The sequence below is a fragment of the Fukomys damarensis genome, unplaced genomic scaffold (genome assembly GCF_012274545.1).
Source record: "Fukomys damarensis isolate Sample0158 unplaced genomic scaffold, DMR_v1.0_HiC HiC_scaffold_21, whole genome shotgun sequence".
NCBI lineage: Eukaryota > Metazoa > Chordata > Mammalia > Rodentia > Bathyergidae > Fukomys > Fukomys damarensis.
The window spans coordinates 15,036,251-15,056,857 of NW_022900933.1; the positions used below are offsets into that span (position 1 = coordinate 15,036,251).

The 20,607-nt window shown below is 43.3% G+C and overlaps 1 protein-coding gene across 9 annotated transcripts in view; it reads left to right on the top strand.

Moving 5' to 3' along the window:
- Rgs6 (regulator of G protein signaling 6) overlaps positions 1 to 20,607 on the top strand; it is a 561,710-nt gene that overhangs the window by 505,919 nt on the left and 35,184 nt on the right. For all 9 annotated transcript variants that reach the window (XM_010645399.2, XM_010645398.2, XM_010645401.2 and 6 more), the window contains 2 exons: positions 1,480 to 1,605; positions 10,158 to 10,344. In XM_010645399.2, the coding sequence (XP_010643701.1) occupies positions 1,480 to 1,605; positions 10,158 to 10,344 (313 nt within the window). The remainder of the gene's footprint in view (positions 1 to 1,479; positions 1,606 to 10,157; positions 10,345 to 20,607) is intronic.

Genomic DNA, 20,607 nt, shown 5'->3' on the forward strand with positions numbered 1-20,607 from the left:
TTTTTTTTTTTTTTTTTTTTTTTTTTTTTTTGCCAGTACCATGCTGTTTTTATCGCAGTGATACAGCCACTTTTCAAGTGCTCAGTAGACATGTGGCCATGTTGGTGAGCACAGAAACAGAATATCTCCATTATAGCAGGAGGTTCTCTTGGACAGGGCTGGTATAGTGTTATTTGCCTTCCCAAGCTTTCCAATACACAAGTTCTCTTCCCCTTGTTTACTAGGTATAACTCTCCTAAAATAGATATTGAGAATATATCAACTCCATAATAAGAGGAAATAGGATTTTATTTACTATTAGAGATAATAAAACATGTCTGTTTCTAAAAAGAGGAATGTTTCCCAAATGTTAACAAAGATGTGAATCCCCTAGGGATCTTGTGAAACCACAGGTTCTGATTCAGCAGGTCTGGATGGGGTCTGTAATTCTGTTACAGGTCAGCCAACCACGCCTTCAGTAGGGAGGCATGAACAGCATATGACTTGTAAATTTGACCTTGTTGCTGCTACACAAAGGGTCAGGGGAATGAATGCACCAAATAAACTTTACACCTAAGGAAAGAAGCAAGCTGAAGGCAATATTCTCATGTCAAACACCAGAAGAGTAAGACCACCCTTCCATACCCCACTTCTTTAGTGTGAATATGACATAGCAAAGCAAAGACAAGCTATCAAGTCCAGCTGAGTTAAGGCTGCACTCTGGAGCCACACTGTCCAGATCTGATGATTGACTCCATCACTTCTTGGCTGTGTGTCCTGATGCGAATTATCACTAGGTCTCAGTTTCCCTACCTGGAAAATAGGAATAATGCTAGTATATTGTCTTCATAGAGCAGGTATAAGGACTCAGTGCATTATAGCTACATCAGCAGATATAAAATGTATAAAATAATGCCTAGAGTATCATAAACATTGTATGTAGTAGTTAAATCAATAAGTGAGTGCTGTATTCTGCTTCTAGACAAACGCATATGGTTTATTACAGATTAGATCAGTTGTGTATCATTCAACTCTAGTGATAATTCTGTAATTCTGCTCATTTCTTTTCTGTGTATTAAAGAAGGTTCAGGAGGTAGGAGACAATGTCTTTGATGAAAGGTTGGAGTCACGAAACATCCTGGGTTTTGATAAAAGTAGGATGATGGCATTGAAAGGTGGGCTTATAATGGACTGGAGTGGTCCGTGGCGGCCCAGACAGTGGTGCTAGTGCATTTCCTGAAAACAGCAGCTGCTTGATGACACCCTGGCAACCTTCACTAAGTGCTCCCTACCCTTTTGCTTGCATCCTTTAAGGGACCATTTCCCTGTTGACTGTGATTGGTGTACAAGTCCACACGTGGAATTTGCAAGTTTTATAGAATCTGTCATTTAAACGTGAGATGTTTTCTTTCCATTTGTGGAGACAAAATCTATTTGAGTTATTAAGAAGAATTTTCCACAGGCTAATATTGATCATTTTTTAAATTTTTCACCCCAAAGCAAAGAGCCCAGCCAGCAGCGAGTAAAAAGATGGGGCTTCTCTTTCGACGAGATATTGAAGGACCAGGTGGGGCGGGACCAGTTCCTACGATTCCTGGAGTCTGAATTCAGTTCAGAAAACCTCAGGTAAATCTCTCCAAGGTTTAAACTGTATGCAGAATGTGTGTGAGGGAATTTGTAAAATCAGTCTCTCCACCTCTATTTCTCAATAAGATATTATTAGGATTCAGATTCCAACTAATCTGGCTAATGATGAAATGAAGAACAAACTAAATAGTTAACTTTGTAAACCACCAGAATAGCACCTACACCAATATCAGCATTTTTTTTTTTTTACTTCTTTGAGTCTGGATGACATTTTTTCAACTACTTGGAAACATCTTTGATAATAATTAAATAGTCAAATGGACTTGATGATACCATTGGTTGAGTGAAACCAGAGAACCAGGGAATTTCTGAGTGGAACAGCAGCGCACACATCTCTTCTCTCAGACTCCCCAGTCTAGGGCCCTGAGTCTCTGAAAGGGGAAACCGAAGAGAAAAGAGTCAATGGACTCATTTCAGAATTCCAAACAGCCACAATAAATATCCTTCAATTAACTGGAGACATAACAATATGAAGCGTGACTGAACTATACAGTAAATGTTTAAATTTAAAAACGTTATCACAGCAAAAATCACATCACCATTAATCCCACTGAAAACATCCCCCTTTTCTCTGAACACGCTCATCCTATCATTCTTCCACTTTCTGAAGTTCTCTTTTGTGAATGTCTTTAAGAGGTATGATAAAAAATATCAATAGATCGATAGACAGATAGATAGATAGAGATTCAACACTTCTACCCAGTGCCATCCAAGAAAAGGGCAAACATTCAAAAAACGCGGTGTGTCCTTATCCATCTTGTTCACCATTTCTGGCACTGTGCGACCTCTGCTTCTTCCCCCAAAGTCAAGAAGACTATGAAAGCTGAACATTTTGAACCGACTCAGGTCACGGAGGCAACCACAGCAGCACAACTACAGGTACTCATGAAAGAGAACTTCCAGAACGGATTCAGAAAGTGGCAGGAACATTAAGTGTGTTCAAAGTGAAGGAAAGTATTTTGAGAGGGGTACATGGCAACGTGTGTTTTACTCTAGTCCCCTTTTAAAAATTTAAACATCCACCATATTTTTGAGGCACACCTTATTCAAGCTATTAAAACGTGCTTTTTTATTTTTCCTGTTGGGGAGAATTCTATCAAGTCCAGGTGGTGATTATTCTAATCATCTCATGCCAGAGAGAACATCTGATTGTTTCCATTGGTCTATATGCTTTATGGGAAAAATATATTAATAATTGCTATTTAATAGGGGGAAAGAACACTCAAAATATGGGGTACAATATGAGAGGAAAAGAAGGAGATATATTAAAGGAAAGAGTTCTTGGTCATGAAAAGTTAGATAAGTTGGGGTTTATTCGGTCATTTATTGTGCTAGGTGAAGAATCAGAGACTCATGGAAATGTGACTTATCCAAGACCTCCCAGAGGTCTTAGCAAACTGATTGCTACCATGGATAAGAGGAAAGCCCCTCTCTTTTCTCTTTGTGCCAGGTTCTATTTTATTTATTGGATTAATTCCCATATTCTAGAGCTATTTTCTGAAAGAGTTTTAATAATTTTTATAATTTTTTAGCTTTAAAAATCAGATCATACCTGGGCATAGCGACATATTTCTGTATTCCCAGCACTTGGGAGACTGAGCCAGGAGGTTCTCAAGTTTCAGGGCTGCCTAGACCACATGTCAACACCCTGTCTCAAAAAAAATGAAAAAAAATCATAACAGATACTTCATGCAAAGTACTATCCTCTCTAATATTAATGTGCAAAATCCACGTTGTCCATTTGAAGGCAGAGACCACCTCAATTGCACACATCAATCAAGTGACGTTTGTGACACATCTATGTAGTACCAAGCCTGACCAGTGTGGACTGAGGGAAGCAAGACAGTCAAGATGCATGATCTTTGCTGCGATGACCTTGTGGGTCCTTGAAAAAAAAACACACACACAAGAAATGATTAAATCTGTAATTGGGCATAAGTAAGTGTAAACTCTAAAACCATTTTGCAAGTATTTAAAGGAGGGAAAAATCAATGTTTAGCCAGCAAGGGCAAATCATAAGCTAGACTTAGAAAGGTACCAAGACATTGGCAGACCAAGAAGAAGCAGAGGGAATATTCTAAGCTGGGAGACTAAATTAGTCAAGGAGAGCAGTGTGATTTTCCCACACTGTGAAGTCCCGGGAAGATATGTAGATCTCAAGCAACCATATGCCTTTCTAGGCATCCCTGTACCTATTATAAACCAGGCAAGGTTGAATGTCTTATTTTCAGGCTATAGCAGAGTTGGATGTTATTCTAAACACATCTCAGAGCCTTGCTTCAATTCCTAATGAAGCATTTGTAACAGAAGGATTGGCCTCTAATTCTCTCCTCTAGAGTGGCATTCAGACCAGCCTCCCAGGCTTCGTGGGATGCAAACCCCTCTGTGGCCAGCTGGATGCTCCCACAAGGCACCACTGTGTGGCCAGATCAATCCAAGATTCCACTCCCAGCATAGTCTCCAGGAGCCGCACCTAGAAGTCTTCATCCCTATCCCCCTTTGGTCCCCAAGATGGAGTGGTATAGTGAGCCCTTTACTTGGCTTTTTCTCAGCCCATAAGTAGACTCAAGACCCTGTGCCTCCTGCACTCTTACAGAGGTTTTCAAGAATGACCACAGAGTCCCAGTCATTGTGAGGTCCCAAGAGTGTCCACTTGCTCAGACTGCTGCTGCTCTGCTTGAACAGGAGCAATCAATTCCAGAAAGCTAGAGTGTAGTCAGGGCCACACATCAAATAAGACTAGTTTCACAAAATACGCACTACACTTCGGGCACTGAGTGCACTGAGGAGTGTGTCCCTGGCAGGTGTTCAACAGTTCCTCCTGCCATTACCACTTTTGCCTCTTCCAGCCCCTTCCCTGGTGCCAGGAGGGCTACATTTCATCTTTGGTGAAAGAATATGAATATGCCCCCAGCATGCATGCATAAATCCAGGCTTAAAGAGAGTCTCCTCTGATCCATGGCAGGAAAGAGGATAAAGAAAATGGAATAGCAGAAGGAGAAAGTATAGCCCAAGAGCTTCTAAAATCCCCTCTGGAGGTCAAATTCCATTTTTATGATATTCGGCATGATTAGGCACAGAGAGGCAAGCTCGGTTTTAAATTACACAACTTTAGGACCCTTTGGTCACTCATCACAAAACAGCAGATTCCCTTCCCTCTATGTTCATTCCTTTGGCCACAGATCCTGGCTCAGCTCCTGCCATGACCCAGATCTCAAGGATTCAGGGCTGACCACATTTTACACCTTGCCAGGGGGACAATGTGTGGCCAGGCAATGGTCTGTGTGCACAGTGGCTTCTGAGAGTTGGACGATGTGGCACAATGGGAGGATCCTGCCCATCTGTTGTACTGGCCATTGCATTAGTCAGGCTTGTGTCACTGTGACCAAATGCCAGAGAAAGTCAACTTAGAAGGAAGGGTGTTTTTGGCTCATAGCTTCAGTCAATGATCAGCTGACTCCATTTCTTTTAAGCCCAGGACAGGGCAAAAACATCATGGTGGCAGGGAAAGCATAGTGGAGGAAAGCTGCTGAGCTGGGGAGGACTGGGCTGGGGCTGAGCGATAGTCCCCATGGCCACACCCCCATGATCCACTTCCTTCACCTAGGTCCTGCCTCCTCATTTCCATCACCTCCCAATGATGCCATCAAATGATGATCTCCTCAATGGAGTTAGAGACTTCACGATCCGCTTTCTAAAAGCCCTGCCTCTGAGCACAGGAGACTTGAAGGAGGACATTTTAGATCTAAACTAAAACAGTTATGCTTAAGTCCTCATCCCTTCTGCCCAGGACTGATCAAGAACCCAGGCTACTGGCATCCAACAAGACAGGAAAGAAGAGAACCTGACCAGAGCCCTGCTGCACTACAGAGGGCCTACACACTTCTGTCTTCCCATCTCCCTGCATCTCTCTAGCACAAAGCTGCTTAGATCTTAACACTGCTGGTTAAGTGGCCGGGTAGCTGCATTTAAACCATAACTTCAGAATGAGGAGCGGAGGAGCCCCAAAGTGTCACCCTAGGTCTCTTAAAGAAAGAGGTCCATGATGACGTAATGTGATGGAAAGTCCTTCCTGATCATTTTGTTCTGGGTGAGTCTGTGAGATGAGTGAAAGCTGTCATCTCCAGGTGACAGAGAGGCAGTATGGCCAGCAGCATGCCTGCTGTGACCCTCTGTGGCAGGGGCTGCTCCTCTTTTCCTTTTCTAACCCACCTGGAGCTGAGTCCAGTGCTCCTTCACACTGGGTGGACCCACAGAGACAGCTGTGTTCTGGGCACCATTGGAATTAGCCTCTCACTCACCAGGCAGGAGCTCTCTAGTCTGGAAGCAGGGAGTGCCATAGAGCTGATGACCTCGTCCTTCCTGTTCTGTGCATTTCCCAGAATAGTGACTGTCACCCCTTACTCCCTACCCTCACCTCCACTCAGTCTTCCCTACGCAAAGCTCTGTACTCATGCAAAGCTTGACACCATCTACTGCATGGCAGGGCATGAGTTAAACATCAAAACCTGCAGCAAAGAGCGTCCCCTGTACATTTTTTATGAGGTGTAACGTCTCCTGAGAGAATGGAGTTGTTCTTCTAACCTGCAGATTGATGATGCTAGTTCCACACTGTGTCAGCTGAAGGGAGAAGCAATTAAAAGAGAGCATGGTGTGGGGGGTGGGGGCTGCCAGGTTTGCCTGAGAGCTCTGTCCTAGCATTGCCCGAGTCCTAGGAGACCTCAGAAGGTTCACCAGGCCCTGTGAGATCCCCCTCTAACCAAACACGTGATGAATCAGGACCAAGCGACCCCAGTGAAGTTGTGACAATCTACAGCAGCTCAACCGCTGCCTGGGGGACACAGCCCAGCTTCTGCAGTGTTGATGGTGGTTGCTAACGGAGGGACCGGAAAATTTCAGCCCAAGCAGGCACCAAAGTCAAGTTTAGTCTATTGTTCTGAGTCTCTGGTTGACCAGCAGAGGGCACAGAAACACTTTCTTCTGCCACAGAGTTTGCTTTTCTCTAAGAATGAACCCAAAGCTGTATTTTCTACCCCATGAAGATCTTAGTTTGTGAAAAGATGGGTAAGCTGGTAACTGAGGGGCTGCCCAGACCTCCCAACAGCCTGAAAAATGATCATTGGCTCACAATTTCTCTCATTCCAACCAGCCTCCAGGAGCAAACGCTGCTCCTCCTCATCAGCATTCAGGGAGAAATGAGACCACCTGAGGCAGCCCTGGGACCGCCCTCAAGTCCCATCCATTCACCGTTCATCGTGGCTTTGCTCCAGTGGTTTCTGAGCCTCGCTGCCCTCCCCCAAGGCCAGTTTCTCCGCCTGCCTTTATTTCCAAGCCATTACCACCCATCAGATGCCAGCACAGAAGCTGCCTGCCTCCTGCTGCTCTGATGATTGGCAGCAACTCGGGACCGGAAGAGGCAGGTGGTCCCCCCAATACCCTGGAGCCCTGGACCTGCCAGTCACCATGATCCTCTGCTGCCAGCACAGGGGCTTAGAGCAGGATGGGTGACTCTGGCGCTGCTGCTGGCATTTGACTCCCCACTGCGTCCTCAGAGGAGTGATACCTGCAGGCTTTTGATAAGAGCAGCAACTTCGAAAGCTTCAGTGGGCCTCCCTTCTGCCGTGGAGGTGCAGAGCTGCTTTGTGGCTGCTTGGTGGGAGGGGAGAGCGAGGCCTGAGCTCTGTGGGACTGGGAGATGGCAAACACAAACTGAAGCCTGTTCTAAATTTCCAATTGATGCAGGGTTCTTCCAAGCTGTGATAGTAAACACATATGGGATGTCAGGATGCTATTGTGACAGAATTTTTTCTGTCACCTGAGAGGGGCAAGGCAGGTCATCTCCAGGGCTGACAGAAGGCTGTGTGTGCAAGAAAAGAAACTGCTGTGGAAGGAATGTCACCCCAGACTTCCCCTTCCCTCAGACTCCTGTCACCTCCTCCTCTGACCTGCCTATTGCTTCCTCTTGTGCTTTTTTTTTTTCCTAATTCTTGGTTTTACCCTATGAAAGGGAACCTTTTTAATAGAAAACTTTATTAAGCTTGATTTTGAAGTTTGCATCAACATCAGCTTCAGACCTTCCTCAACCAGCTCAGTGATGTGCATTAATGTGGCTCCCAAATTCTACAAAGGGAATCTGGAAGCCTCAGGAACCACAGGGAGCCTGTGGAGCCCAGAAGCTGCAAGGGCTTTTAGGGCCTTCTGTGGTGGAGCAAGAGACAAGAGACAGAGAGAACAGTGATGGAGGAAGCAGGAAATCACCCATGTGTCATTCATCTGAGTGAGAAACGGCAGCGACCTGGTAGGCTGGGGAGGATGCTGGCCCAGAAATGTCCTTGCAGCCAGGGATTCAGCCCCTCTGAGGCAACTCCTGGGGCAGAGGTTGTGTGCGGACTTGTGGAAGACTCCCTGACTTAGGCTTTGGTAAGTTGCCCCTTAGCACCCCTTCCAGTCCTTTCTGCGGAGCTGGGCTCTCGACATTGCCCACCTGCCGGTCAGACGTGTTTTGCAGGCAGAGAATGCGCTGCAGGTCTCTCATAGTCAGGTGACCTTCTCCATCTGCTCACCTCACAGCAGACCTTAGAGGCAGACAGAGAGCCCCGAGGACACCAAGGAAAGGGGCCAAGAGGCAGGAGATGGGGGCATTTCAAGGGCTGACCTGTTAACCTGCAGTCTGACAGGTTAACATTCCTTTCAAAGCCCTCAGGACTCTGGTTAGAGAATCACTACTGTTCTCCTTGCTTCTGGCAGCCTGGAGCCCCAAGGACCTGTGGCAGAAAGAAAGAGGGCTAATGTTGAAGGGCAGGTAATGAGATGTGGCATTAGCAAGAGCCCTGGTCACTTCTGCTCCAGCCACTGGAGGAGAAAGAACTGAAATATGAGGGGGCATTATGGAGCCTGTGGCGGCCACTCCAACGTGCCCCTCCATTTCCCACCCAGGGGTATTGCAGAGTTAAGTGTGGAGGGGAAGTTTTCCAGACCTGTGTCATATCTCCCACTACCCACCTTGTGCCTGTTTCACAGATGAAGAAAGACACACCTAACAAGTACAGCGGTCCCAGACAACGCAAACCACAGCCAGGATGAGGATAGACTACACCTGCTGTTCTTCTGACCTAGTGACAGTCCCTCCTTCCTGGCCTTTCTCTTGCCTCTTCAAGATCAATGAGGGGACCATGAGAGTTTTCTTTAAGAAGATCATTAGAATCCTAAATGGCAAATCAGAGGAAGGGCTGGAGCTCAGCATTTCAGAAACAAACACCCTTGTGAAAATGGGCCTCCATTACCACAGAGTGCCACTGAGTGGTGCTTTTGAGCCATGCACTTGGTTCCACAGGCAGTGAAGAGCAACAGAAAAACATGCTTAACTTTTTTTTTTCTTTTTAAACAACAATAAAAGCAAATAAACAAACAAAAAACAAGTACATCTTACTTTGGGTGAGATCTGATGACAGACTGAATGCACTTTCACCGCATTATGGTTCAGCTTTTTTTGTCCTCCTCCCTCACTGACCAGATTACAGGTGATATTCTTGTGGTTGTAGAAACCCCGCAGCACCAGACCTGTCCTCCTATCACACTGGGGAGGCTGGCCTGTCCCCTTCCCAGCAGCTCCCATGTCCTGCCGAAAGGCTGCTTGGGAACCATCCTCGGGATACAGGAGCTGTTGTTCAGGCTTTGGCTCATGTTGCTGCTGCCCTCAGCAGAAATGAGCTCATGGGCGGCTCTGCCAAGGGCAGCTTCCCTGCGAATCCTGAGGGATTATGGATCGGCGAGTAGAAGTGAGCAAAAGATTTTTCTCTCTGGCACTCCCGAGAGAGGTCTCCCATGTATGCCGTCAGCTGTGTTCCAGATAAGCCCACCTTCAATCTAAAAGTCATTTATTTTGTACCTGCTATATACCAAGCACTGTGTTGATGGCTGATACTGTGAACAGCTCAATTTCTCCTTCTGTAACATGAATGATTTGTTCATTCCAGCTCAAATATTCTCTGTGATTCTAGGATTCTACCTGCTTCTGTGATTGCTTTTTTCATTTTGATGCCTCCAGTTGATCCCAACCAGATGTAGCAAAGTGATTCACATTGTGTACACTACAGTGGTTCTCAAATGGGTGATTTTACCTCCAGGGAAACATTTGGGTTGTCATAAGTTGGGGAGTGCTATCGACATCTAGTTGGGTAGAGGCCAAAATTGCTGCATAACCAACAATGCACAGAGCAGTCCCCACCCCCACCCACCTTAACCAACAAAAAATCATCCAGCCAGGCAAAATTGAGACATTTAGATGTAGAGGAAGAAAAACCTCCTGTTGGTCACCTGAAGCCCATTGATCTCTCAACATGTCCTCTCTTTCCACCCTTCACAGGAGTGGAACACTGCTTGTCCTTTCAACAGTCCCCATGGTCTTTGTGACCCTTGTAGTGGCGTCAGGGAAGGCTGGGGAGGGTCAAGAGAATAAGTTTAATGCATCAGTTCTGGGGCCATTTCCAGCAGGGTCCAGATGGAACTGACTGTTTCTGCTCCCACTGCAGGTTCTGGCTGGCTGTCCAAGATCTCAAGAAACAACCCTTACAGGATGTGGCCAAGAGGGTGGAAGAAATCTGGCAAGAGTTTTTAGCCCCAGGAGCCCCAAGTGCAATCAACCTGGATTCTCACAGCTATGAGATAACCAGTCAAAATGTCAAAGATGGAGGGAGATACACATTTGAAGATGCCCAGGTTTGCTTATCCACGCACATGGTTAGGCTTTAAAGTGTTCTTTAGTCTGTTTCACCACTCAATCCCGTAACACAGGTCCAAGGCATAATGTAGTTGGAATTTCAGGTTTTATTATTTATACATCTATTAATAGAAACCATTCCAGACAGGTGTGCAGTAGAGCTCCATATGGTTTTCCTAGATTAGTTAGCATTACTGCATGGAAACAGAAATTTATAGTCACAGGTGATCCTACGTCCTGATAAACCCATCATAAGTTTACATATCATCTATTGCAGATGCGTTTAATACACCTAGCCAAGTTTAGCACACACAGTGTAAGTGTAGAGTACCCCTTGTTTCCTTTACTGAACATATAGCTGACTATGAGCTACAGCTCACTACTGCCCAGTATCTCCAGAGAGGATCACCCTGCATATCACATAACCCAGGAAGAGACTCAAATTTGAAGTACAGCTACTTTACGTACCACTGAAAAGTTTTTAAAAAATCATAAATTGAAACACCCTAAGATGAAGACTGTCCATGATTTGTCTTTTCCAGGAAAATCTCAAACTGTCTTACAATACCTGAAGTCTTGTGATAGGCCAGTAGTAGACTCTGGAAACCATAATTCAGCATCGGTGGGTAGAGTGAGCTGGCAGGGCCACAAGTCAATCCCACATGTGTCTGACTATGATGTCCACACTTACAACCACCCCTCTGTGCTTCTTCCATGGTGATTCCAACTATGTGCTTAATATTTTTTGAGCACTTTTGTATTCCAGGCCCTGGGCTATGTGATGGAACACCATGAAGAACAGACAAAGCCCTTGTCCTCAACAGGTTATGGGCTAGCGTAACAGACAAATGACAGGCAATTTCGACAATATGAGAAGGATCCCAAATAAGTGAACTCTAGGGTTAAAGCAAGCCCACAAGAGGGACTCCTGGCCCTGCAGTGCAGTTAGGACATTCACAGATGCTTATGGTGCTGGCAAAACAACAGAAGCCACAGAAGCTACCCAAACAGCAGGCTTCATCTCTATGCCTGGGCGGTGATATTTCTAAAGATAGGCATCAGAGTAGTTTCTTACTTCCTGTCCCCTAATTTTCAGTTCTTCCCACCATCGCAGGCTCAGTGGCAGGGTGTTACAGTTTGAACCAACTCCTTTCTTCTCTCACCTGTGGAGTCCTCTAACGAATGTGGGTGGTTTTCTCTCCCACACACACCATTATCTAATTTTGGAAGCTCCGTATATCTATGCCAATGCAAAAAATGGCATTAGGACACAACCAGTGTCCCTTGCCATTTGCACAACACTTCAGAATGGAAATGCTTACCACCCTGACGCCTTCCCCATCTCTTCTCTTCCTAATTGTGGACTCCACGCAGTGACCTGTGCTGGGCAGATTCAGTTCTGTAGAGCTTGATCTGCCTTAGGAAATAACAAACTCCTCGTGCCCTTCGCAGCTTTGGAGCGAAATACATAATGTTGTGAGAACCCTTCTCTCTGATATATTTTCATATCTGTGTATGTATTTGCTCCCAAGCACCGTATTGACCTGGCCCATGAGGAGGTGATGGGGAAGCTCCATCCCGGGTGGATGGTTTGAAACACAAAGCTCAACTCTCCATCACTCTTCAGGCACCAGAAAAGAAATGCTGGTCCGAACCGTGATATCCCCAGCTACCATTATTGCTGAGAACATAACGTCATGGGGGATTTGTTTTAATTTTTTATTATGGAAACTTTTAAACACATGGAAAAAAAAGGGAAGAGCAAAATCACAAACTTTTATGGGCCCTCATCCAGCCTCAACTATCATCAGGACATAACTGATCTCCTTTTATCTGCATCCCCACCAAGCTTTTCACTTGCCACTGAGTTATGAGATTGGCCCTTTATCCTTACAACACCATTTTCACAGTTTAACAACAATCTCTTAATGATATCAAAGGTCAAACAAGTGCTCAAACCTTACAGCAGTTCCATAAGTGTCTTTTTAAACAATCTTTATTTAAAATCAGAATCCAAGCAAGTTGAACACATTGTAGTCAATTGACATTTAAGTGTTCTTTAATATACTGTTTCCTTCAACTTTCCTTGCTTCCCTCTGCCACATGCAATATATTTGTTGAAAGAATTGGATCCTTTATCCTGCAAAGATTTCCAATCTGGATTTTTATGATTACAGCTCTATGATGCTATTTAATATGTTCGTATATCATCACTATTTCCTATACATTGTTCGCTTGTTTTAGATGTTTACTCAGATTTAGGTTTGATATTGGGGGGCCAGAAGTACTTCATGGATCTTGTTGTGCCTCTCTTCAGGAGGTATGTGACATCTAGCTGTCTCTTTTTGTGATTTTGGCAACAGTTGATGTTTATTGCTTAGATCCATTACTTAATTAGGGGTATAGAATGATGATGTTCTTTTATTATTCTCCCTTCATTTATTAGCTGGAATACTTCCAATAAAGAGAAACTTCTCTCAACTACTATTTCATTAGCTAGTTGTACAATTCATAGAAGTAAGGTGGATAAATTTTGATTCTTTCCCTTTATAGTGTTTGCTAGTTTTCAACATAATGAGTGATTTATGATCATCTTCCTGACCAGTTAGAATTTTTTGTTTTTTAGGTATATTTATAAACTCATGAATTTAAACCTATTTGATGTGTTTTGATCTCTTTTATTTATTATGCATATTGATGCTTGGATAGTGCTATCTCTGCCAGCTGATTCCTTCTGAATAACCCTAGTAGTCTTTGATGCTATCCAAATAGCAAGGAAACTAAGATATTCAGGTTCTGCCCTATACCTGCAAGAAGCCATTTTTCAAAGAACATCCAGCTCTTAGCAGTTAATAGTTTTAGAAACTACAATCTGGATACTTAAGAGAGCTCATTTTTCTTGGGTTATTCATCATTTTCAGTGAGAAGATTTAGGAAATATATTACTGTTGTTTATAATAAAAGTACAGTGTGAGTTAATAGTGATGTTTTCAATTCAAATTTAGAACTACAAGTGACTTAACCTCTTCTTTTGTATCTGCGCCTCCTTTCTCTATGCTAAGAATCTGGTTCTCAGGGACACCAAGGATTATAACATAATTACTCATTTTCTTTCTTACGCATTGCACAGAACAGTCTGAATGCCACAATGACAATTCTGAAACAATATGCTACTGCCTGATTCTTTAACTGCTGCATAGTGTTCTGCTGTGTAGAGTCAACCAGTCCTCCCTTCTTCAACATTTATATTGGTCTTAGATCAGGGAAGATTTGTGAGAGAATATGAAAAGCTAGCACAATGCACCAAGGTTAGCACATAGGCAAGGTTTTGAATACCCAGCCTTCATTAGGCTACAATTTATTCAGGTGCTTTCATATACATTACATCCCATTTGCACAGATATCTTGTAAGGTATATTAGACTTGAAGATCTACATAGATGTATCTTCCTCATAATTTGTTAGGATTAGTCTCCCCTGAGTTCACGTAGAACACTCTTCCTAAACCAATTCCTATTTTCGTCCTGTTCACTACTGCTGCTTAAGTATGTTGCCACCATAAATCTACAGAGTGCCTTTTACTAGCAGAGTGACCTTGGGCAAGTTATTGGAAACCCCTGAGTTTTCCTTTCCTCCTCTCTAGAACAGAGATACTGTGGAACCCATGCATGGGGTGGAAGAGGCCCATGTGAAATGAAACATGTCGACAATAATGACTGGCCCATGGGAAGAAAGGGAAAATATTTCCTACTTTATTCCCTAACAGCAGTTATATTCTTTTTTATTCTTTTATGTTTAACATGTTTAATGAAAAATTGAAATAATTCCATGTATTATTTGCACCCATGATCACCCCTGCTCTGGTATATACAGATATTTCTTGACTTACAACGGGGCTATTTCCAGATAAATTCATAGTAAGTTGAAAATATTGTAAATTAAAAATACATTTACTACATATAACCCATAGCTTAGCAACACAGAATGCTGTAGGGTATCAGTTCTTTCCTTTCATGATTGAGTAACTGAGCTGGAGATGTGGTTTGCTTTTTTTTTTACTCAGCCTCACAAGAGAGTATTGTACCATGAGTGGCTAGCCTGGAAAAAAGACTAAAATGCAAGGTTCAAAGGATGGTTTCTACTGAATGCATACAGCTTTTATAGCACCACAAAGTCAAAAAATTGTAAGTTGCAGGCCATTTGTATTTTCTTCCTTGATTTGTATGTATAGGTATGTGTTAGGTCTGCTCATACTGCTGTAACAAAGTACCACAGACTGAGTGGCCTAAAAGACAAATGTTCATGTATCAAAGTTCCACAGGCTGGGAAATCCAAGAGTAAGGTGTTAGCGTGTTCAGTTCCTGGTTAGGGTCTCCTTCCTGGCTTGTAGATGGCCGCTGTCTCGCTGTGCCTGCTCACGGCAGGAAAGAGTACTTTGTCTTCCTCTTTTTACAACCGTCATGACCTCATCTGAACTTCATTACCTCCAAAATCACCGGGCTGGCAGTGAGGCCTTCAGCAGTATGAATTTGAGGGACACAATGGTCCATAACAGCGTGATGATGCGAATACAGCACTTCTACCTTTTACACTAAACCAGGGGGCGGTTATGAAGTTAAACTTTATCTGTGAAGGGACAGATAGTATACATTTTAGGCTTTTTCGGTTATATGATTTGTGCTACCACCATTGGATCCTGACAAACAAAAAAAGCTAAACTGTCAACAATGTACAAGGTGTGATCAAAATATTTGGTGAATGTTTAAATTTTTTAAAAACTCATCACAGTAAAAGGCATGTTGCCATTAATCCTCCTCAAGACCCCCCCCCCCACACTTGGAACACACTTATCCCATTATTTGCGCCACTTTCTGAAGGAGTTCTGGAAGCCCTCTTTTGTGGGTGTCTTTACAACGTGTGATTAAAAAAAATACAGGGAAGGCTGCTGCTGAGTGCCTTCCAGCAGGCTTATAAAAATATTATGGTGTGTCCTCATCTACTTTATTCAGCAGATCTGGCATGGTGTAACTTCTGGCTCTTCCTCAAACATGAAAGGTAAACGTTTTGAATCTACATGGGATATCAAGGCAGCCATGACAGCACAACTAAAGACGCTCACAAATGAGGACTCCAGGACTGCTTCAGACAGCAGCCACAACGCTGGGATAAGTGTGTTCAAAGCAAGGGGAGGGGTTCAAGGGGAGTCAGTGACCACGTGTCTTTTACGATAATAAATTTTTTAAAAAATTAAACATCCACCATACTTTCGGTCATATCTGATAAATGAATGAATGTGAATATATCTGCCAAAAGAAAAAAGAACAAAAACACTTTATGGGTAGCAAAAATCAATTTTGTATGTTTTTTTAACTCTTTCAACTAGCTTAACCCATTTATGCCAAATATTGCAATTTTTTTAATTTTTGCGTGAAATTCATATACTATTTTATTTAGAAAAATTCAAGGAACAAGAATTTGAAGAGACCACATTTCATTATGTTCCATTGTTTTGGGTGTTCCAAATACGGATAACTGGGCATTGAAAAGATTAAAACATAAAAACCATTCTTAGCTCAAAGACCAGAATGCAGTGCTTCAAGAAACCCAGAAAGATACAGTCTAGAGGACTGGGAATAGTTCATCTTCATTTTCTATGGGGAAGGAAGCAGGGAGAGGAGGCTGGGTTTTGGAACAGTGACAGCAGCACAGTAATCTCTGAGAATGTTTCAAGTCAGAGCAGAAGTCAGCAGGTACCATGATTTGAACCCAGCCTTACCCTTCCTGGCCAGCATGGCAGCCTGTATCAAGCAGAGGAGTCAGCTCTGAAAGGAAAGTAAGCCATAATCCATAGCAATTTCTGGCCAGCAAGGACAGCAGTCAGATATCCTGGATTGCTGGGCAAGAGGCTACAGCTCAGACTACAGCATCCCTGGACTTTCAGTGCTAAGGGCTTGGTTGTTAACCTGAGACCTGGAGAAACTCTGCACCCTAGAGGAGGTCCCAAGGCCAGATTACAACTCTGATCCTGTTTCTTCTCTACACTTTTTCTGGAATTGTACATTTAAGTTCTCTAAACCTTCTTCCCTCAGTTTTCCCAGCTGCTAAGTGGGGATAGTGATCTTTGAGCCCCACCCTTCAGATCAGGAGCTCTGCGTGGAGGCCTCCGCTGGTCGCAGTGGTTCTGACACCTGCTCAGTGGTCATGGAACCTACAAAGAGGGAGCATGTGCCTTAGTGTTAGTGCTCGGTAGCCTGACTGAAAGCCAGGCCAATTGAAGCATTCACTGGCACTGGGGCCCGAGGGTGGGTATGGCCCCCACTCTGAGGATTTTGTTTTCTATTTGACCACATGCATTGTTATAGCAAGGTTAATTGCTTGTGTTTGCTTCCTGTGGAAATATTTCATAAGATAACCTGTGAGCACAGGCCCAGCGTTTGCATTTGTGTTTTGCTGATCCATTTGGCTTTTTTTGAAAATTTGGTCCAAGACCAAATCTTCCATAAATGTCTGTGGGCTATGACCATAGCCCTCATTTATTTGCTGTGTTGTTTCAATTTCATAGATTTAGCTTTGGGGGCTTTTTTTTCAGAACTCAGTTCTCTACGCTGAGTATTTAATTCTCTGTTCTCAACCATAGGGCATCAGAAGACCTGCATTGTCCTTGCAGTGGTCTTAGGCAAGATCCTTGATCTTGTATACCTTCCTTTCCTCATCTGTAAAATGAAGATGATGTTTCCTCTAGCCCACTAAGGATTTTCTAGAAATCAGATGATGTAATAGCTCTGAAAATTCTTTGAAAAAGTAAAAAGTGTTATATGTTTTTAAATGTGAACTCACAAAAATGAATGGCTTTCCTCTCCCTTGGAGTTTCATGATTCCAGGCTAAGATCAAAAGAGAATTTTCTCGAGAAGATATGTGTTCTTGGAGGGACAAAAATGTAGGGAAATATGGGGGTCCTAAGAGTGCCCACCTAAGGAATTTGAACTTTTCATCCTGAAGACAGTAGGAGTGTTGAAGGCTTGGAGCAGGAAAGGAGTAGATCAGGTGATGGTGGGAGAGTGGTCTGGAGCCAAGAGCGAGGCTCATGGGATGTATAATCTAAATTTTTCTGGCAGTTTTTGAAGTAGAGAATTAAGCCACAGGAAGTACTGAGAACCTAAGACTTCCTCTTAGGACACTTACCACTTTCCAGAGCCTCTCCAGCTCCAGAAGGGACATAGGAATCAGCGGGCCAGCACAGTGACTGTTTGGTTTCAATTTAAAATCCCTCAGAGTATCCAAGGATGTCCCGAGGACTGTGTTCCTGGGTCCATTCAGTCATTTGCCCAGCTGCCGAGCTGAGCCATCCATTTCATCGGCATCCATTCTCTCATTTGAGTTGGGAGACCTTGACCTGCAGGGTAAGAAGTTCTATGTTAAAAGAAATTCCACAAGAAATAAGAGGGCTGGGTGGCTTTTTGCCACCAGGCAGAGCTTGTCTAAGGGCACATCATTTTTAACAAAGAAAATAGGTCACTGAGATTGGATTGGAAATCTGTCCTTCAAATGGATTGACAGTTGGCTTTGGTCCCTGCAGGTTTCCACTCACTAGCTTTCCGAATTGTCTACACTCCACTGCTTTCTGACCTATAGCAACTTCAGAGAGACACTCATCCTACTCTGTACCTGGACTGTCTAGGCCTTGTAGAGTCTAGATTTGATAATTATTTGAAGTGGGGTGTAGCAGTGCACACCTGTAATCTCAGCACTGTAGGAGGCGAAAGAAGGATGCTCACAAGTCTGAGGCCAGCTGGACAACTTAGCAACTTAATGAGACCTTGTCTAAATATTTTTTAAAATTAAGAATGGGCTGGGGATGTAGCTCAGTGCAAAGGTCTTGGTTCAATCACCAGTACTGCCAACAACAAAATTTATTGGACGGGAGCAGGAATTTTTGTCTTCTCTGGCCTTTGTAAGTCCCTACAACACTAAGATAAGGCTCTTTGTGTGGTTGAGATTGTTTAAAAATAATATTCTTGATAACTGAATCTAGAATTTTTTAACACTGTTAGCTGTACCTATTATAAAAAAAGGAGGCAAGGGAAAATTTGTCCTTGGCTTTAAACTCCGAAGAGGCTGGGGGAGCAAATACAGTAGATAATTAATAAATACTAACTGGTTAAATTAAATTTTGAAATATATTAATTTAGCAAACTTTGGAATACCCACTAAGTGTGAGATGTTCTGGGCTCTGAAAATATACAAATGCTTATATCAGTTGGTCCTTTTTTTAAATAAATCCTCTAAGTTGCCAGACCTCCGTTCAGCCATCATCAATTCATAGACTGATCAAAGAGCAGCCTCAAGGCCAGGATGAGGTCCAGGTGACAAAAATTGGTGACACCAATTTTACCCCAACCATGAGCAGACAAGAAGCCTTTAGTTGTTTCTATGAACACCTAAAACTTAGGTGTTTAGACTGAGGAAAGCAAAGTTTCTAAATTTCATTTGGTTTGAAAGTTAAAGCCCAGTGGACTTTTCTTTTATGTGTGTCCCTGATTGCACAGAAGTCTTCTGAGCCTGGTGAAGCCTGCTCATCTTTGCTGCATGGTGGAGGTGGTGGCATTGTGTGCCAGTATCACAAGGCTGCACCAAGTTTTCTGGAATTAATCCTCTATTGGAGGGCATTTCCTGGTAGACACCTATGCCAGACATATTTTAATGAAGAATGTCAAGGCACTCCTTGCTCCAGGAGTTACTCATTTGATTTTGTGGGTGGTTTTATTTTAGGGAGATGAACTTCAGAGAGAGGATGTGTTTGGAAGAGAACAAATCATTTGTTGGTGATCTATTTATTTCTGAACAGATTAGGAGTTCCTGAAGAGGGAGAATCTGAAAAGTATTTCTAAAATGCAGCTTATGAACATAGGTCTCTTGCAGCAAACCCCATGACCTTAAAGAGGAAAAGGAAATAGTTTTTTAAGTTAATACTTACGGTGTTTGGGTAGGTAAAAGGCAATATGTGAAACTGTCTTGAAATTACTCTTACCTAAGAGTAGGGACTGAGAAACATGAAAACATTGTGCCCTTTGGCCAGTTAAATGAGTGTCTATATAGATGTTTTGCAGGCTCCAGGGAAATGATCATTTATTCTTGTACCCTCTTGTAACCTTGAACAGTGCCTCTCATAAAAACAAGGGGCCCCCTTATCCTTCTTAGGAAACAAGGAAATCCAAATGCGGGCTTCTCATTTAAGATCTACATGATCCTAACATGGCCATCCAAAACTGAGTCCAGTGAGGAACAATTGCCTATCTTTCACATATGTGAGGGTCCATGTGGCTGTGGAATTTTTCTATGGCCTCTTCTATTTTCATTAAGCAGACAGAAGTCCACTTTAAGTCCTTCCCACTATAAAATCCTCTGTCCTACAAGTCCCATGTTGAAACAGAATTTAATATTCCCTAGACTTCAGCTAACCATACCTATGATCTGAAGACCTCTGGTTGAAAATATTGAAGTGTCTCTTCAAAGGTGAGACCCCCAGGGATACAGAGTTGCTGCTCATGTCTTCCCAAAGGCCCATCAGCCCTCCATGCTTTGATAGTCTAGGACATTATTTCAAAAGATGTTCCCAGCTTCCCCATCAAGTACGGAAGACAAGTTGTGTATGGCTGAGTGTTAAAGAAACCAGAGCTTGGGCCACCCGACCCCTGGTGTCTTCACTATTGCTATCACTCTTCATGGTGGTTGTGAATAGTTCTCAAAAGGGAATGGTGAGCAGTGGCTACATCTACCACTAAGATGGCTCAGATTTAGGACTCAAGAGGAGGCCTCTCACATCTCTGGGGACCAGGGATTTAATTTGTTCCAGAAAAGCAATATTGAGTCCTTTTGGAACCCAAGTCCAAGACATCGAAGAGCAGCACATCAAAATGGGAATAGCAGGAGCTCTGGGTTCAAATGCTGGCTCTGTACTCACCTTGAGTCATTTACCTGTTAGAGGTTCAGTACCCTCATCTGAAGAATGGGATTGCTTGACCCTACCCACTGCTTCAGAGCAAGCACAACCCACAACTAAAGTCATAAAGCTATACTGTCCTCCCCAAGCCTTTTTATTTCTCCTTTCTTCCTTACTCCAGAATCTTCTGATCTTCTTTCTCATTCACATGTCATCTCTCACAAGGACAGTCACAGATGAGGTTATTATTATTACTTGACATGCATTATCATTTCTATCGTGCTTCCACTTTTATTTCTACATTTAAAATATGACTGACGTG